Below are 17,462 nucleotides of genomic sequence, written 5' to 3'. Positions count from 1 at the left end.
ATGTTTAAGTCAAGCCTGATGTTGCCTTATACATAAAAGAATGATCCCAGTCACTTCCACACAGTGAAGCCTACAGCTTATTAATTAAACACTGGTATCGGATCGGTACTCGATACACAAAGCCGAGGTACCGGTATCGAGGCTGAAAAAGTCGGATCGGTGCATCCCCAGTATTTTTACTCTTGACAATTCATACTATGGAGTTTACTATATTCTTTTGTCTATTATTATTATTATTACATTTTGAAGAGAGAAAATATGGCTTTATGGCTTTTCCCAGTAATATCCCTCTAGAACCACACCACTCTAATCACTCCAGTCCCAATCAAAGAAAGGGGGGGTATCTGCTGGCAAGCATTTATCTCTAATTGGCTGTATCTAAAGGAACCTCATTGGACCAGTTCCATGTGGATTGATCAGGTATGTTAGACAAGACAGACGCACAGCATCAACTTTTAAACAAGCAATGGTGCAGCTGACCAAACGAGCACAAGCTTAAAGTCTCTGGGAGTGAGTCTGTCATTCCAGACCACTCTGTCCATTAAGCTCTAATAGATAGGAAGTCCAGTTTTCCACATCAGAAAGCCAGCCATTCTGAGACCGTAATAAGCACGTGGCTCGGTGTCATGTGTACAACCTGCCTCCAATCTAGCAAACTGAAAAATGGCCAGTGCCTGCACTTCTCCTCTTTAATCTTCTAGAAACCTATATAATGCTGTAGTCAGACATGATTTTACATTCTCTTGGTTCTCTGTCCTGTTGAGCCTCCATTGGCTCTCGAGTCATTCATTAAGAGGCCTCTCTGACTTTGTAAGCCCTGTCTCTGCTTTTTACCCAAATTCTCTGCCTTCTCTCTTTAAATTGGATCTTCAATTTTAATTTGGTCCCACTAGTGCAACGGAACCCTTAGTGACAGCAGATCCTTTAAATTATTTACCAGCCCACTGTTGAGGAGATGTTTCTTAATGTGAATCAATGAGTGCTGCATATTAAATGGTCATCGGATAAGTGGAATACTTTTTTATGTTCACCCTGGGTACAGAGAAAGGACCTGCCAGCGTGGCCCCACAAGACCTTTTATTTAATCTGTGTGCTACTGCCAGCCTCGCCGCTGAATCCCTGCATTAACCAATTTTAGAAAAAGACACAAAGCGTTGTGTGCTCTCACTAAAATCCTGCACTGTTCAAGACACCCATTCATGTGTGGATACAGTGGACCTTTTTAATTCATAGCAACGCTCTTCTTCCAAAGCAAACTCAGGAGAGGAAGTAGGATGTAGACATGATGGTTTGATTCCTGATAAATATACAAAGCTATTCAGTCGGCTAACAAGGTAACAGAAGCTAGTGTTACATGCACAAAGGAACCAAAAATAGATTTATAATGTGCTTAACATAAATGCACATTTTATATAACATGTTATGTAGCATAATGAATAGCTAAGTAATTATCCCTCGGGTGATTAAAGAGCCGTGAAGTCAGTCTCTAAAGTCTCCATCAAGCTGTGGGGAGTCAAGTCAGCCTATCCACTCAGAAAGGCCAACTGGTGCCGAGGGGATGTAAGCGAGGCCAGTTCTGCCCTGTGGGTGTTTTCAAATGGCTGAACCTTTGACCAGCATGTAAGGGACCAGTGCTTTATGCACGACTCGCCTCCTACAGAGGGCCAGGTCCACGCAGGGAGAAAGCCACCTTTGGGTGTGTGCGTGTGCCGAGGAGGTGTGCGGGTGTTGACTATCACCGGTCCCCTGCTCGTCTTTACGCCTCTCATTATTTCCCTCCCGGGTAAAGGGACTGATTGTTTTCGTGAAGCATGGATAAGGTTACTCCTAATGAATATGAATGCTCTTAATTGTCATGGATCACAACACACAGGAAATTCACATTTGGTTTGCTACTCTTCTGACTCCGCTATGTTAATATAACCTTTGTATGTCATGTTATCATATACTGAAAATAACCATGAAGTAGACGGCAGAGCAGCACAGCCATGATCGTTTTAATTTACACCTTAGAATGATGATCAGCGGGCTTTACTTTATTATAAATTTAACCAGAATAAATTAGCAAATTCCTTTGTAAAAGCTGACAAGTAATAAGCCTGTATAAATATAGAGATATACCATGCATAATATGCTTCCATTTACTTCGCATTACTTGTTGTTCATAGTTTATAGCATTGGACAGTATTTCTCATTACAGAGACAAACTCCCGTTGCAATAGAAATGCCGGTGTATAGCCAAGAGCTGATTACTGTCTAGTTTTCTCACAGTTGAAAAGGCCAGACAAACTTTGTCTAAGACCGTCTTGCCTTTCTTCAAACAGTTTGGTGAAATAAAGAGCAACATTTATATGTTGGGGTCTGTATTTATCAACCGTTGTATTGTTGGAGCAATCAGTCCAAAATGTTTAAAGAATTTCCGAGGAACGAATATATGCTCCTAAACTGTATTTGATTAAAATAAAAATAAAACATCAATTTATCAATATTCATGACCTAGAGAATTAATCCAGTCTCTGTCAAAATTCAGTGTAGAAATACTTTAGGAGCAGGACAAGTTTGAATATGTTTAAGTTGTATGTGGAAATATTAGGGCTGTCAAAGTTAACACGAAAACACGTTAATACAAATTTGTTTTAATGCCACAAAAAAACGCATTAACATAATTTTTTGTTGTTGCAAAGGAGGCTAAATAATGCTCCAAATTTGCACAAAATTTTGGCAAAACTGTCATGGCCATTTTCAAAGGGATCCTTTGACCTCTGACCTCAAGATATGTGAATGAAAATGGGTTCTATGGGTACCCACGAGTCTCCCCTTTACGGACTTTAGGATAATCACATGCAGTTTGGGGCAAGCCATAGTCAAGTCAGCACACTGACACACTGACAGCTGTTGTTGCCTGTTGGCCTTCAGTTTGCCAAGTAATGATATGAGCATATTTTCTATGCTAAATGCAGTACCTGTGAGGGTTTCTGGACAATATTTGTCATTGCTTTGTGTTGTTAAATGATTTCCAATAATAAATATATACATACATTTGCATAAAGTAGCATATTTGTCCACTCTCATGTTGATAAGAGTATTAACTACTTGACAAATAGATACAAAATGTGCAATTAATTTGCGATTAATCACGATTAACTATGTGATAAATTTAATCAATTTATTATATATCTAGTTTATTATACAATCAATGTTTAAACTAGATTGATCATTTTGATATGACTAGTTAAAGCACTTCTTTGTCATAAGTGGGCAAGTGGATTACAGTATATATAAATACTACTTACACGATTAACAATCTTGAGTTATCTAATAAATCTTTTATATCATTTGGGTATATAATATCTAAATATAGCCCTGATCCTTAATACATGGTAAGCAATTTGTTCATACTATTTATATCAAATGACTAATTTTGTGGTCCGTGTTTAAACACCGGAGACATTTTCGACGTTTCTGTGGTAACGAAATCAAAACCAGCACTTTGCTTCATGAAATATTGAACTTAATTCTATACACTGAAATGAAAGTCTCCCCATCAAAGTGTTGTTGTTCTTTCACAGTTAGTGCTTACCATTGCTTTTTGTTTTTCCTCTGATGTTTGGGCAGCCTGCTAATTTGCTCCCAGAGGCCTGTGTTTGTCTAATAGTTTAATTGGCTGGGCTGTGCACCTGTTTGGCAGCACAGGTGGCCACAGGGCCATTGTGCTGAGGGCCTTATCTCCCAGGCAGTTCCACACAGGTGTGTGGCATGCAGCCTTTGCAGATCCACCCACAGATGGCATTGCCTGGAGCATCCGCTGCTTACTCTGTTTCCACTCTCTTCTCCTCAGCTGCCATGTTTTCCACTTCTCTTTCTGTCAGAATTTCCCCAGCCAATTATTTATCCTCTGCTTCATTCTCCCCATTTTAATTCTGTCATTTGGATACTCTCTTCTTAATTTAAAAGTGTCAGATTGACTAGCCACTTTTCATTAATTTCTTAATCCACTGACATGAAGTGAGACGCCAATTTACGGAAAATTACAACCCTCTTATTTTCTCATTTAGTGGGAGAGAAATCCTGCAGTGTTTCAGATCGGCCTTCATTTTCACACTCATTTCACAATTTCTACTCTCTGTTTCGCACATGGGAGAACTGTGATAAGATCCATGTGAAAATATGTCAGGAATTTGATATCTCAATAGGCAAAACATATTTCTCACAGTCACTACAGCAGAACTCATTTATTTTGTATCATGTGCGTTTGAATTTTGTCTTTGCGTGATTGGGCATACCTTACTTTTACACCTTATTTGATCATTTCAGTCAGGAGCAGTAGGGTTAAAGCTCACTTCCTCTGATCTAACTCAGCTGCTGCTCCATCAATAGACTTTCCAATATAAAAATAGGAGAGTGGTTTTAGTGGTTTCTCGCAGCAGAGCACACATCCATGGCTTCAGCCTTTGAGTTCCCTATGTTTAGCCCTCAGCATTACACTATGGCTCTGTCAAATCCCGACAGTGACTTCCATATTAGATCTGCTAGCTCTCAGATCCCTGAGACATATTTAAGCAAAATTGAACTGGGCTTCTAACTTTTCATTATGTGAAATCTTCACGGTACAAGTCAGACATTTTCTCAGGGGCAATTTTCTTGTGGGGTCTTTTTTATGGAGGCGGGAGACATTTGCTGACACCGGAGTTTCTCTCTGTGTCTGGATACTCAAGGTGTGGGATGTTGTGATGATCTTGCTGCTCTGCCACACAGGGTGTCTCTGAGTCTGAATCGGTCTCCCCAGCTCAGTTGAATGCTTGTAGCTGAGCACAGAGGGTTGCATGGAACACTAGTAATGGGCTTTTTACGAGCTTTGAAGCTACTATGCCTGCTAACATAAAGCTGCTCGTCCTATTGACTGTCTGTCCTAATGCACAGCTTGACAAAGCACTGAGCAACATACTGACGAACACTAACATTTCTGCCAAGTACAGTGGTAGTGCTCCCCGTATAATGATTAAGCAAAGACCTTCAAAGCACTCCCTCATCTCATAATCTGTGTGTATTAAAGTGAAATACGGTCAAATAAACTCTTATATAGGGCTGCAACTAACAATTATTTTCATTGTTGATTAATCTGTTGATCATTTTCTCAATTAATCGATTAGTTGTTTGGTCTAAAAATGTCACTCAGTGTTTCCCAAACCCGAGATGACGTCTTCAAATGTCTTATTTAGTCCACAACTCAAAGATATTCAGTTTACTGTCACAGAGGAGTAAAGAAACCAGAAAATATTCACATTTAAGAATTTAGACTTTTACTTCTTAAAAAATTAGTCAAACCAATTAATCAATTATTAAAATAGTTGGTGATTAATTTAAGTATTGACAACTAATCATGACATTATTTATGGTTTTTTTTGGTTTGTTTAGTTATTTAGTTAGATTGCTTAAGAGTGAATAATGCCAACCTCTGCTATGTCAAGAACTATAAAATAAATTGTTATAGTTATTAATTTAATTATTAATCACAGCTCTAAATTGATAGTTTAGTATACTCAATGAGACTTATTTATGAAACTAAATTGATTGGCTATAATTTTCTCTTTGTTTCAAAGAGGATGATTTAATTAACATTAAATCATATTGAACATAAATAATAATAATTTGGATAATTTTTAATTACTTTTGATAGCCATTTTAATGCCTTTTTCAGCTTATGTACCAATATAATTTGGTGCCCCATTGTTATAATTATTATTATTATTATTATCTATCAATAATTTAATATTAATTTTATTTACATTCATATTTCGTTTTAATATTTTCTAATAACTAAACCAGCTCCTGTTTGTGTCCCCAACAGTGTAATCTTAGTTTTTGATGTAAACGCCAACTGAAAGGTAAAAAGATATTATATCTTTTTACCTTTCAGTTGGCGTTTCACTTCACTTAATTGTCATTACATTTTATGTGTATGGCACTGACTCATGCAATTAAAACCAAGACAATTAAAAGGTGTTTAAAAAAGCCACTCCCTTGGCTCAAATGTTTTTTTTTATTAGTAGCACTAACCGGTACTCTTCATCCCTTGGTCTCTTCTGTCCACTGTGTGCACAACAACTAATCAACACCAGCACAAGGGAGCATATCCATCTGCTATTGTGACCGTTGGAACGGTTATGAGCATCTAAACGTCTCAGCGACTGTACATAACCCCTTGACAGTTTGTTCCAGAAATCTTGTCTGGCACCAGCACAAAAGTGTGAATAGTGGCTCTCCATGCAACTGCAATGAGTTGATGAATGATCCTTGTTTGAGGACTTAGGTACAGTAGACATCAATGGGCCAGCTCTGTCTGACATAGATTCTTCACAGAGATGAATAACTGTTTCAACTCTGTCATTTTTGATGTGGAAATAGCTCCCCTATCTCAGTGAATCATCCATAATTGATCCTCTGTATTCACTTTGTTATCCTGGATAGTGCTTTTGTAAGTCCAGTCAGACTCCATGTCAATTTAAAACATTTTTAAATATAGCATTAAAAATGCTGATGTCCTTAGTGGAGTTCAGGGGGACAGACTACCGCAGGACACATGACAGTCTGATGCCTTTGAAATTTCTGGATCAAGCGCCATTTCTTCCCATCCCATCGCTTTGTAGAGTAATGGAAAAATAGCAATTTGATTTCCTAGCATGACGATCAAGATTTAACATCCTCCAGGAAGGGATGAGGAAAGGGAGGAGGAGAGACATAAGATATCCAGAAACCTAACCTGTCAGGGACATAAAATATGTCGTGGTTGTTACACGCAGCAAAGAAGTAAAGTGGAGGTGGAAGCTTTCCAGTGGGGTAATTTTCTTTGCACCACGCTGTGGGACTCAACTCTCTAGACTCCCAGTGTTATTACAGACCACTCTCACCCTCCAGGCCTCATACAAGTTTGCTCTGTCACTTGTCAAGGAGAAACAAGACAGGAAAGATGTAGAAATTACATAATCATTTAGCAGAGGTCTGTGGGCAGAGGTGTCTCTGGTCTTCCGTGTTTTCAAAAGTACCAGAAATAATTCACTCATTAGTGAACCCACACTCATTTTGTCTTTTACGTCTCAGGATGGTGCAATCATTCTGGTTTTTATAGCATTCAAAAGAGATTTATTTGACTGTTAAATTTGGCACAAATGTTATGACACTGTCTTCAACAGACGTGACGAGCAGTCAGAAATGAGCGCGTTAACTAGTTTTTACCCTTGCGGCTGACTTCAGAGTCGACGTTCGCCCTTCCTCCTCAGAGGCAGTGAAAACGATTTTGGAGACATAAATGTCCTCAGTGCCTGGGTATATTTTAAGAGTGATGCCTATTTCATTTTATGACACCATCTGTTAACCTCCAAGATACCCATATCTGTTACAGCCCCAACGTGATACATACATAATTCAGAAATATTTGTTTCTAAATTTGGCCTTGGTTTATATTTTGGAGGATAGGATGCCTTTGGACACAAAACAATACATAATATAGGGTAATATAATATAGTTTTGAGTTTTAACATGTATTTAAACAGTGCAGCTTGACAAAATCTGTGGTATATATATTATTAAATCCTCAAACATATATGCAAACTTCTAGTAACATTTTCCTGTTTTTGTATGTGGGACATAATGTCATGTGACTTGAGCTCATATTTAACAAACATCTGAGCAGGAAATCTATCCAATATGGCCTAAATGATCAGATTGATGCATATTTGTACTTAGGAATAAAAGCATTTATCATCTTTCCTTACCTATGAAAGTCATCTTGTCTGCTCCAGGGTTTGAGAATGCTGCATGGGTGTCCTAATGTTTTAGTAGTTCCCAGCAGATATCAAATAATAGACGCGCATTCTGGGAGGTGTACACTGACACTTGACAAAGGTTTTTTCTTTCTACATCTACTGTATAAGGTGACAGCAACAAAAGCTCGAACAAAATGGCAACTTTATGGCTTTGAAAATAGAATCAATTCCTTCAAAGAAGTGCTTGCCACTGCATTTCCCTCTCCCTCTTGAAAGATGAAACTCATCTCTGCAGAAGCCAGAGAGGAATGTGGAGATACATCACATCAGACCTGATGATTCTTTTCTCTGATCTTGCACAACACATTTACAGTATACAGAACAATTACATGAATTGATCTAATCAACCTGCAATCTGCCGGTTGTGCTGCTGGTTTCTGTGTACCGTCTCCTAGCAGCGAGGGCTGTTGTGTAGGAATCCTCGGTGTCGTTCGGGAGATAATTAGAAATTTCATGAGTGTTTTACACTCCTTGGGGGGTCATTTCAAAGTGACTGTGGAGCATGGTGTTCTGTCAGCTGTCTGCACTTACCAGTTGATTTAATTCTGATAGAGACATACACTCTCCAACGCCTCACACTTCTTTCACACACATACACACACACTTTTGTTTGCCTTCATTGTGTTTTGTGCATCTGTACACACACACATACAAGTAGCTTCAGCTCCACCAGGAAGAAACATCCGTTCATGTCTTAGACCTGAGCTATACTCTTTGTTAGAACCACGTTTTGGGCTCAAGCTGTGACTCAAATACCATTAGAAGTGCAAAGTGCTCCTTTTGAGTACTGCACTGCTCCTGTTCCTGTGCTTGCTTGACTACGCCAGCCAGCAATCACATTCTTGGAGTGCTGACGCCAGGAATATTTTCCTCAGACTGTGTTAATAGCTTTAGTACCAGTATCAGAACTGCTCCTGTTGTTCTGTGAACGGTTCCTTTGCAGTAGCTCAATTTTCCGTCATGAAACATCAGTTGAAGAGAAACCACTTTCCAAAATAGTTCATCTATAGTAGGGCTGGGTAATATATCGATATCGTGATATGAGACTAGATATCGCCCTAGATTTTGGGTATCGGAGTATCGTGATATAACAAATGTTGTCTTTTCCTGGTTATAAAGGCTGCATTACAGTAAAGTGATGAATTTACCTAGTCTATACGTCAGATTAGGTGTTTCTACGTTACAAATGTTATTGCGTTTGTCCAGCCATAACATGTCCTCTGCTGTGATGCATTATATTGAAGAGCTGTGCCAGCCAGCAGGAGATGGAGACCTGCGATATTAGCTGGACAGCTCAGTGGAGTGACATCGCACCTGTCATTCGGATGGAGAGAGTGCATGTTACCCGGAGTTACATGTGAAAGGATATCAGCTGCTCGTTGTTCTCCTTCAAGGACATCACAGGTCAATGATTTTTTGGCTCTGTGAATGTGCAACCTTGGTTCCACCATACTTTATAAATCGACAATCTCTTAAATATTTAACTCACTTTTGTGTGAGGTGAAGGATTGTATGAATAAGGGTCAGGAAAACAGCGGCGGAAACAGCGTGTGGTAGATTAAAATCATTCTGTGAAGGATTTTTAAATAAAAAAAGTATTTTTGTTTTGTGTGTTGATGCTTACAGGTTATAACCTTCTTCTGTTTGTCTAGTTTTTCACTCTGGATTTGCTCCATGTAGTTTCAAAAGCTGAATTCATCAGTATTTGTATGAAACTAGTAGTGAAACTAGTAAATGCTTAGTCGACTAACATGTGTTTTTGTCCACTAATTGATGAGTTGATTTAATTGGCAGATCTGTGAAACTGAGATGTGCTCATATGTTTCTTAGAAATAATTCATTCAGCATGTAAAAAGCATAAAAAATTACTAATCGACTAAAGAAATCTCAGTCGACTAAGACCAAAACAACTAAGCGGGCAGCCCTAGAAACTAGCAAACTGAGAGTCTGAAATGTAAAGTCACCAAGAAGCACAGCTCAAAGCTACATTTACAGCACACAAGAGAATGACTTATTATATAAGCTCACAACCTTCAATTCTGATAGTGTTAGGGGGCATAATTAGATTTTAATCAGATAACTCAAAGCGCTAAAGGACACATTAAACACATTAGAAAAAGGAAAAACAAAAGCTGTTGCTCTTAATAGCTATTTTTTTTTTAAACATTTGTTTTTGAGATGTGTTGAACGGAAAACTACGGTAAATATTTAATATCTAATATCTGCCATCTGATACGCCCTGTGCATTATAGTTATTTCAGCCGGCTATTAAATTGATCAAAGTATAATGTAGCTCCATGTTTGGCATGGTAAATCACTACGCAGACAATAGGGGTGCTTGGTTTCAGGCTATAATGTTCAGAGCTCTTTGTTGCGCCGAGCTTTTGGCTTCAATTGGAATACTGTAGCACTGAATAGGTCAGTACTCCCACAGAGGGACAGTTGTATGGCTTTGCCTGTAATACAATATGAAAGATATTGCACTTGCACAGAAGCTTTCAATAACAAAGCTCCCTACCTAGCCATGATAAAATAATAACACTGGTCCACAGACTGAAATCAATGCGCGTACAAGCCATCTAAACACGAGACCAGCGATCAGTCAAACAGAAAGGGTGAGAGAGTGTCTGCCTCTCACTGTTTCTGTCGCTGTTGAGTCACTTACTGTGGCTGGTGATGCGCAGCAATCTTTTCATCATGTACTAACATTTCCCTTGCCAAGTATTTGCAGAACTCTACACACACTACACTGTTTTCCACACTTTTTGCTGCGATATTGTATCGTCATCTTTTATCAATACAGTACTTTATACACTGTAACTACTTGTATTCCTTTGAGCAAGACACTGAACGCAGCCTGGAGTACTACTCCTAGTCCACTCTGGTAAAATGTAGGCATACTGTATGTGTGTTCAGAGGACATGAAAAGAAATGGCTACAGAGACCGCATGTATATTAGTGACTCAAGTGCTTTTGCAGCTTATTTTGTTCATGCTCTTTTTCTTCGTTTCAGTGAAGAACCTTGAAGTACAGTTTGAAGTGAGCTATGTCAAGACTGAATGTCATAGTTTTTATTTAAAGCAGCACAAAGGCTCACTGCTGCTCAGCTTGAAAATACTGTATATACAAACAGAAATAGACATAGTGCACACATGCCAATATACATGCACATATTTATTCATGGTGGCCATCTGGGGCGTTTCTGTGTGCAGTTTACATGTTCTGGATTTCCTAGAGATTTTCTCCGTCTGTCTGACTGTGTGTGTTTGCCTTGTGATAGACTGGTGACCTGTCCAGGGTTTACCATGCCTCTCATGAAATGCATGATTGGATAGTCCCCCGTGACCTTGGACAGGATAAGCAATATAGAAATTGGATGCATGGATGAATATTTGCTCATGCATAACTACGTTTGTTATGGCAGCACATGTCAGGAAGTCAGTAATGTCTTTTGGTCTTTTGGGGAACAAATGTCCTTTGACAGAAAGACAGATGGTCATCTTGCTGCAAGACATTTTGACTTTGTCGTATTAAGTTAACAGCATATCCACAACAAACTGGACTTCTGATTCGGCTGAAATGTTCTTTAGTGAACATGCCAGTATGCAGTAACACTCATTTTTGGGTTAAGCTGTGTGATTTCCAATGCATACATTTTATAGCAATTAGCATAACTACAACATGATTGCATCCAGCCAGTAGAAATATCACAAAATATAAAATAAGAAATTGCTTCCCTAAGACCGACCATGAATTTTTCATTTTGCCTGCGGAATATACATGATTGCAGAAAGTAACACAATTTGGTGGCACTTAACTAGAGGATTATAGCCATCAATATTAGATGAACAAGTTCTCCCCCAAGTTAATGAAATCCTTGGATGTATGCCGACATTAGGAGAAGAGACTGATAAGGAACGGATTCAACCTCTTGCTCCGTTGATGTTGTATTGATACATTGATATTTTAATGGCCCAGAGAAACAAGTACGTTATGCTTGACCAAACAACACTATAGCCACCTCTACAAAACAAGTGTTCCTGCTTATCCTTAGCAACAAGGTTTATCTGATTAGAAAACCCATTGGTAACACTGTAAGTGTGTAAGCTATATTGATGCTAATGATATGCTGAAATAAAGAAGACTGGTAGTCCAGCACCCTGTTGAAGTGGGTGGTAGTGCTGGGTATCGGTACTTGATGCCTTTAAGGTATTGACCGAAATAACCCAGTACCGAGTAATATTCAAACTTCTCCCGTCAAACGATACCTGCAGTCGACCCTTTTTGTGCCCAGATCTCGAAAAAACAACAGACACAACTTTACAAAGATCATTGTAAAGTCCAAATGTCAACAGTTATTAAAAAAAAAGTTTTCAAAATTAACATGTTTTCATCTTTTGAAAGATTCATATTTGTTGCCGTTTAGCCTTTCAAAAACATTTTTTTTTACTGCGGTCAAAACAATGGCAGGTTTCCGCCAGTGAATTGAAACTAAAATGTGTTATACAAGTCGCAAACTCCTTTAAGGAATAACTCAGTGCGTAGGTTGTGTGCTTAATGTTAGCGAGTGTCGGTGTGTGACTGAGAGATAAAGAGAGAGAGAGAGAGAGAGCTAGAGAGAGCGAGGGGGCGTATGTGTGTGACGGACTGATGGCGAATATGAAGTTAACAGTACCGTTAATGTTATAGCTTTGAGCGTAGCAGTGCAATGTGTGTATAGTTTAGGCTGTCGGTGAATAAATGCTGCAACAAGACACAAGTTCCCCTGGCTTGCTTGCCACAGTCTTTTTACTGAAGGGGTTAACCCCGAAGTTTGTCACAACTTCAGCTCAGGCCCGCTTAAGGTGGGCTGTTAAGGTGGACCAGCGCTATTGTCAATATGACAAGCCGCTCTTCCAAGTTTTGCCTAGCAGCAACTCCTTTTTCGGAGTGAGCGGCTAGCGATTTGAGTGGAGCTGCTTTGAGCTGCGAAGCAGAGTAAACGAACAGCATAACAGCATAACAGCACAAGATGGGTATTGAATGAAGTACTGTATTGGTATCACTCTAAGGATACTGGTATTAGTACTGGCATCGTAATTCTTAAACGATATCAGCCCTATTGGGTGTTAATATTATTATTACTACAAGTAGGAGTCCTAGTAGTAGTGTTGTTAGTGTTAGTGTTAGTGTATTTATTTGTGTCATTAGTTGTAATAGCATGTTGTCCACTGAGGCAGTTTCTCAGATGAACAGAGAAAGGGCAATGCATAGCCTCAGGACAAACACTGTAGAGGCACCATCTCTCATTTTCTTTGTGGTAACTTTGGGGACATTTAGAAGGCAAGCTGCAGAGGACCTAAGGGTATACGTGAGGGGACAGAAAATGATAGACAGTCTGGGATGTAGGGAGGAGTCAAAACATTTAGTGCCTTAAAAACCTTGAGGAGGACCGCATTATGTTGCAACCTGCAGCAAGGCATACATTTTAGATGACAAACTTTCTGCACAGACAATCCCAGTCCCTCCTTTCTTTTACGTCTATTCTGTTTCAGTCAACAACAAGAGAGAGAAGGTGAACACGGAGCAGACGGCAGACATTTTCCACAAACATCTGCTGCAAAATTTCCAATTTATATTCTGTTTTTAATTAGTGCAACTTCTCTGTTGAAGGTATTTATTAATTAAGCTTCCTGACTTGCTTTGTGAATAGGTGAACAAACAACACAAGTACCGATGTTTTGCTGCAAGTTGTTTTTTACAAGAGCATGTATGTTTGTTTTAGATTCTTCTTCATCCAAGTTTGTAGTTCTCACTTCATGTAATGATGTTTGTTAAAAGCAGTCCTACCCCGTGGGTGCTCAAAAGCACCAGGGATGTAAGGGAATGTTGTTCACTCCATACAAATGTGACAGAACTCATTTTTGAGCTGAACAGTGAATCGTAACATCAACAAAATCGCAACCAATTGGCTATGTGGAAAATGTAGAATGGAGTTGGAGCGTCGGTGGTAAACAAATATTCAGCATTTACTGTTGACACATCGTGAAGTGAAATCTTGGCGTGCTCCGACCACTGGAATGGTTTTCCGGTCTTTCATTCTATTGGTCACAGTCAGTCAATGGATGGGTTCCCTGACTGGTCGTTGTGCGACAGCGTGTGTGTGTGTGTGTGTATGTATGAAAGCTCATTTCCAAACATGCCAGATGTCCAGTTTCTCTTATTTTCCTCCAGAGCCTCCCTTCTGCTCTGTTCTGGTCATCATGAGAATCATCATGAAGATATTCCTATCTCTGCATTCTCAAGTAAAGTTTTAAGGAGACAAGGATCTACCTTTAAAACTGGATGATTTATTTATTCATTTAAGAGAGTCAAATTGTGTGGTGCAGGGATGAGAGATTTTTGTTGGCCAACCAGGAAGTTAGCGTCGCCCTGGTTCCCTCGACAAAAAGCAAATGGGATTGTTCCATTGGTTTTTGGATTATTGCAGAAAATAAGCTCTGGGGCAAACAAACGTTTATGATACTTACACGTTTTGTTCAGCAAGATGATCTCCGCAATCGAATGCCAATTTTATGATTTTTGAAGCATAAATGCAATCGCCATAAGTAAAAAGCTAATGTGAGGCTATAAACGAACTACACCACGCCTGACTTCACGTCACCACCACTAAGCTAAAGGCGGACGAGTCGGCGTGATAATGTATAGTAGTCTCATTTAGACGCTACTTAGCAACCGCCTGTTGCAACCTTATTTCAGGCATCTAACTAAAAAACGATTAAAAAAAAAACATTGACTTTGAGACGAGGGAACCGGAAGTGCTAAAATGCTAACTCATTTCCGAGCTTAAGGACTCATTCCTGCACAACTCTATTAGCGTTTTACATTAAAAAAATAAAGATTAATAATTAAAAAACAAAAGAAAATTAATAACTAATCTCTATTTTTTCAAAGTATTGTCAGTGTATCAAATGGGAGCCCTGCAATTTATTCTAACTGATTTTTTTGCTGGATGTTGCATCCCTAGAAAGCACACAGTGGGGACAGATTCCTCTCGACAAAGACATTCTCTGGAAAGAAAGTGAGAATTTCGACATGACATTAAAAGATGAGAAGCTATGTATGAAAAAGCATAGCATGGTAATTATATAGAACATCTACTTGTCCTTGCTGCAGAGGACAAAGCAGTGCTGTTCTGTTGAGGTCACACATCTCATATTGCAGTTACAGCGTGTAACAAACACAATTTCTTTTCTCAAACATTAGTCCCATTTCCTGTTCTGTGAAGACTGACATTGCCATCATTAGGAGGGAGCATAAACAAAGACTGTAGATTTACTGAACTGTGCTCCCTCAGCCATGTTGCGTCCTTTCCCTCTGTGTTGTCTGACTATCTAATTTACTCCCACCACCTCTGTATCACAAATACATCTATATATATAACTCTGTTGTTATTCTGCAGAAAAAAACTGAGCCTATTTGTTCTTTCTTCCTTTATGGTCTTAAATATGTTCAAAGCTTACGCTGGAAGAAAACAAATCCATACTGGAAGGCTCATTGTTAACGGACATATATGAATTTGCGACATTATGATGTTTTGTTTTTTATTAAGAAAACAGATCATCATTATACACTACACTAAATATCAATGACTTATAAACTGGTTCAGCTTGTCTGCTAATACAATTTGAGTGATGTTAGGCGGGGGTTTGTAGCGTGTGCTAATTTTGTCACAGATCAAAGAAATATCTCACCTCAACTTCGCCAGTTCCCGCAGGCTAATGCATCTCGTCCCTAATTGAGGGTCGCTTCCGACTCACTGAGTCAATACAAATGACTTTAATACTCAAACCATTATTATTTCAAATCATTGTCAAAAAGGCGGGATAAATCATTGACTTATGCTCCGTTAAAGTCATAAAATTGCTCAATGCATTTTGCGTTATTGACAGTTGGGGGGCCTGAAAACAAGTAATGCTAATGAGATAATCTGGCTGTGACCACACTGTCCTACCCGCCCTCCTCCTGCCTCTCCCTTCCCCTGGCTTAGACAAACGGGCTCATCTGTACTGGATCATTTGCCGTCTCTTGATACGCTGTGGTTTATAGCCAATTATCTCCTGCGATCCATTATCGATTACAGTGTTATCTTTCTTGCATTGCTTAATCTGTTGGCGCAGGAACACAGCAGCTCACAGGGGGGCCTGGATACAAACTGCTTAGCGATGGGAACACTAGTTAAGATGGATGGGTGTTCATTTGCTTGTAGATGGGTACAGTTTAAATTCAAACTCATTCAGTATCAGGGAGGGGAGGGTGTTTTTGTATTTGCAGCTCTCGCTGTTAAGGAATTAAACACTACAACAGTCAATTTATCCAAGCGAGTTTTAAACCTTTGATATTAGTCTGAATGACTGATTTCCTCTGAGGTTAATACAATATTGTTCGTGTTTGCTTGCTTCTGTAAATCAACACAGCTTATAATAAACCAGCGGGGTAATAACAATTTTAACTGAATATCGTGTAACTGATTTTTTTGATGTGTGTTTTTCTTTCTAGTTGGGTGAATAACTTCGGTCATGAGGGTCTGGGCCTTCTTCTGGAGGCTTTGGAGAAGCTATTGGACAAGAAACAGTGAGTATAACATCTATAACATCCCATCTCTGTCCTTTTTTATAGTGATCTCAAACCACTTCACCTCAGTGTGCATTTGTTTTCACTGAGTGTTGTCCTTTTTTGGTTTTGTTTTGAGTTCTTTAACTGTGTATCTTTTGTCATCATTGATAATGAGAGAAACCACAATGATTTTTGCGACTTAAATTAAAGGTTTTGAATTGAATAGTACCGAGTTCTGTTCATATAATACAATCACAATCACAATCACAATATCCTTGTCATTGTTTTTTTTCAGGCAAGAGAATATTGATAAACGGAACCAGCATAAACTTATCCAATGCTTGAAGGCTTTCATGAACAATAAGGTTTGTATGAGTGAACAAAGAAAACACGATCCACGCAATTGATTCTTTAGATAATTAATTATATGTCAGTGACGAAATGGTATTCTTGCTTGGCTGCACTCCTAAACAACCTGACATTTTAATTATGTTTGAATTGACTAGTAGTAAGTGTAAAGGTAATGTCTAGTATATACAAGTATAGATGCCACTCTTTTTGTGCACTCCTATTAAACATCTTAGACATTTCTAGTAGCAGCCCAGGTGGCCAGGACTCCAAACCTGATTTGAATCTGGACTCTGACAAGCTCGCACAGCAAAGAGAAGCTAATTTTACCATTTCAAGCCCACAGTCTCAGATCTTTTAATTATCCTTTTTGGGAAGGTCTGGCTCATTTCTCAAAAGTGGCACACATTTCAAGGATAGATGAACTATTGATATTGCTTCTCCTGGAGTTAATCCCCACACGTGGTCATCTCTGCCCATTCCTTCAGTTGTGGGGAGACTAAAAGGTACAGGAGACTATAAGCATTTGTCCCTATAGTCCTGTCCTGAATTGAATTAATTCATCATCCTCTCCATTTTCTTCCCATGGCCTCGTTGTCCCTCCTTAAAAGAAAATTAAGGCTAACTATAACTTACGTACGTTAGACCTTCTTTGTATAATTCATTTTTTACTTGAAGTGAAAGTTCTCCATAAAT

At 38.9% G+C, this 17,462-nt stretch overlaps 1 protein-coding gene across 9 annotated transcripts in view; it reads left to right on the top strand.

Moving 5' to 3' along the window:
* The window catches only part of diaph2 (diaphanous-related formin 2), a 447,791-nt gene that overhangs the window by 109,987 nt on the left and 320,342 nt on the right, over positions 1-17,462 (top strand). For all 9 annotated transcript variants that reach the window (XM_037780358.1, XM_037780361.1, XM_037780360.1 and 6 more), the window contains 2 exons: positions 16,362-16,436; positions 16,714-16,783. In XM_037780358.1, coding sequence (XP_037636286.1) covers positions 16,362-16,436; positions 16,714-16,783 — 145 coding nt within the window. The remainder of the gene's footprint in view (positions 1-16,361; positions 16,437-16,713; positions 16,784-17,462) is intronic.

The sequence above is a fragment of the Sebastes umbrosus genome, chromosome 9, assembly GCF_015220745.1.
Source record: "Sebastes umbrosus isolate fSebUmb1 chromosome 9, fSebUmb1.pri, whole genome shotgun sequence".
NCBI classification, from domain to species: Eukaryota; Metazoa; Chordata; class Actinopteri; order Perciformes; family Sebastidae; genus Sebastes; species Sebastes umbrosus.
The sequence above is the reverse complement of the archived record's forward strand: the minus strand, read 5'-3'. Positions and strand labels throughout refer to the sequence as shown.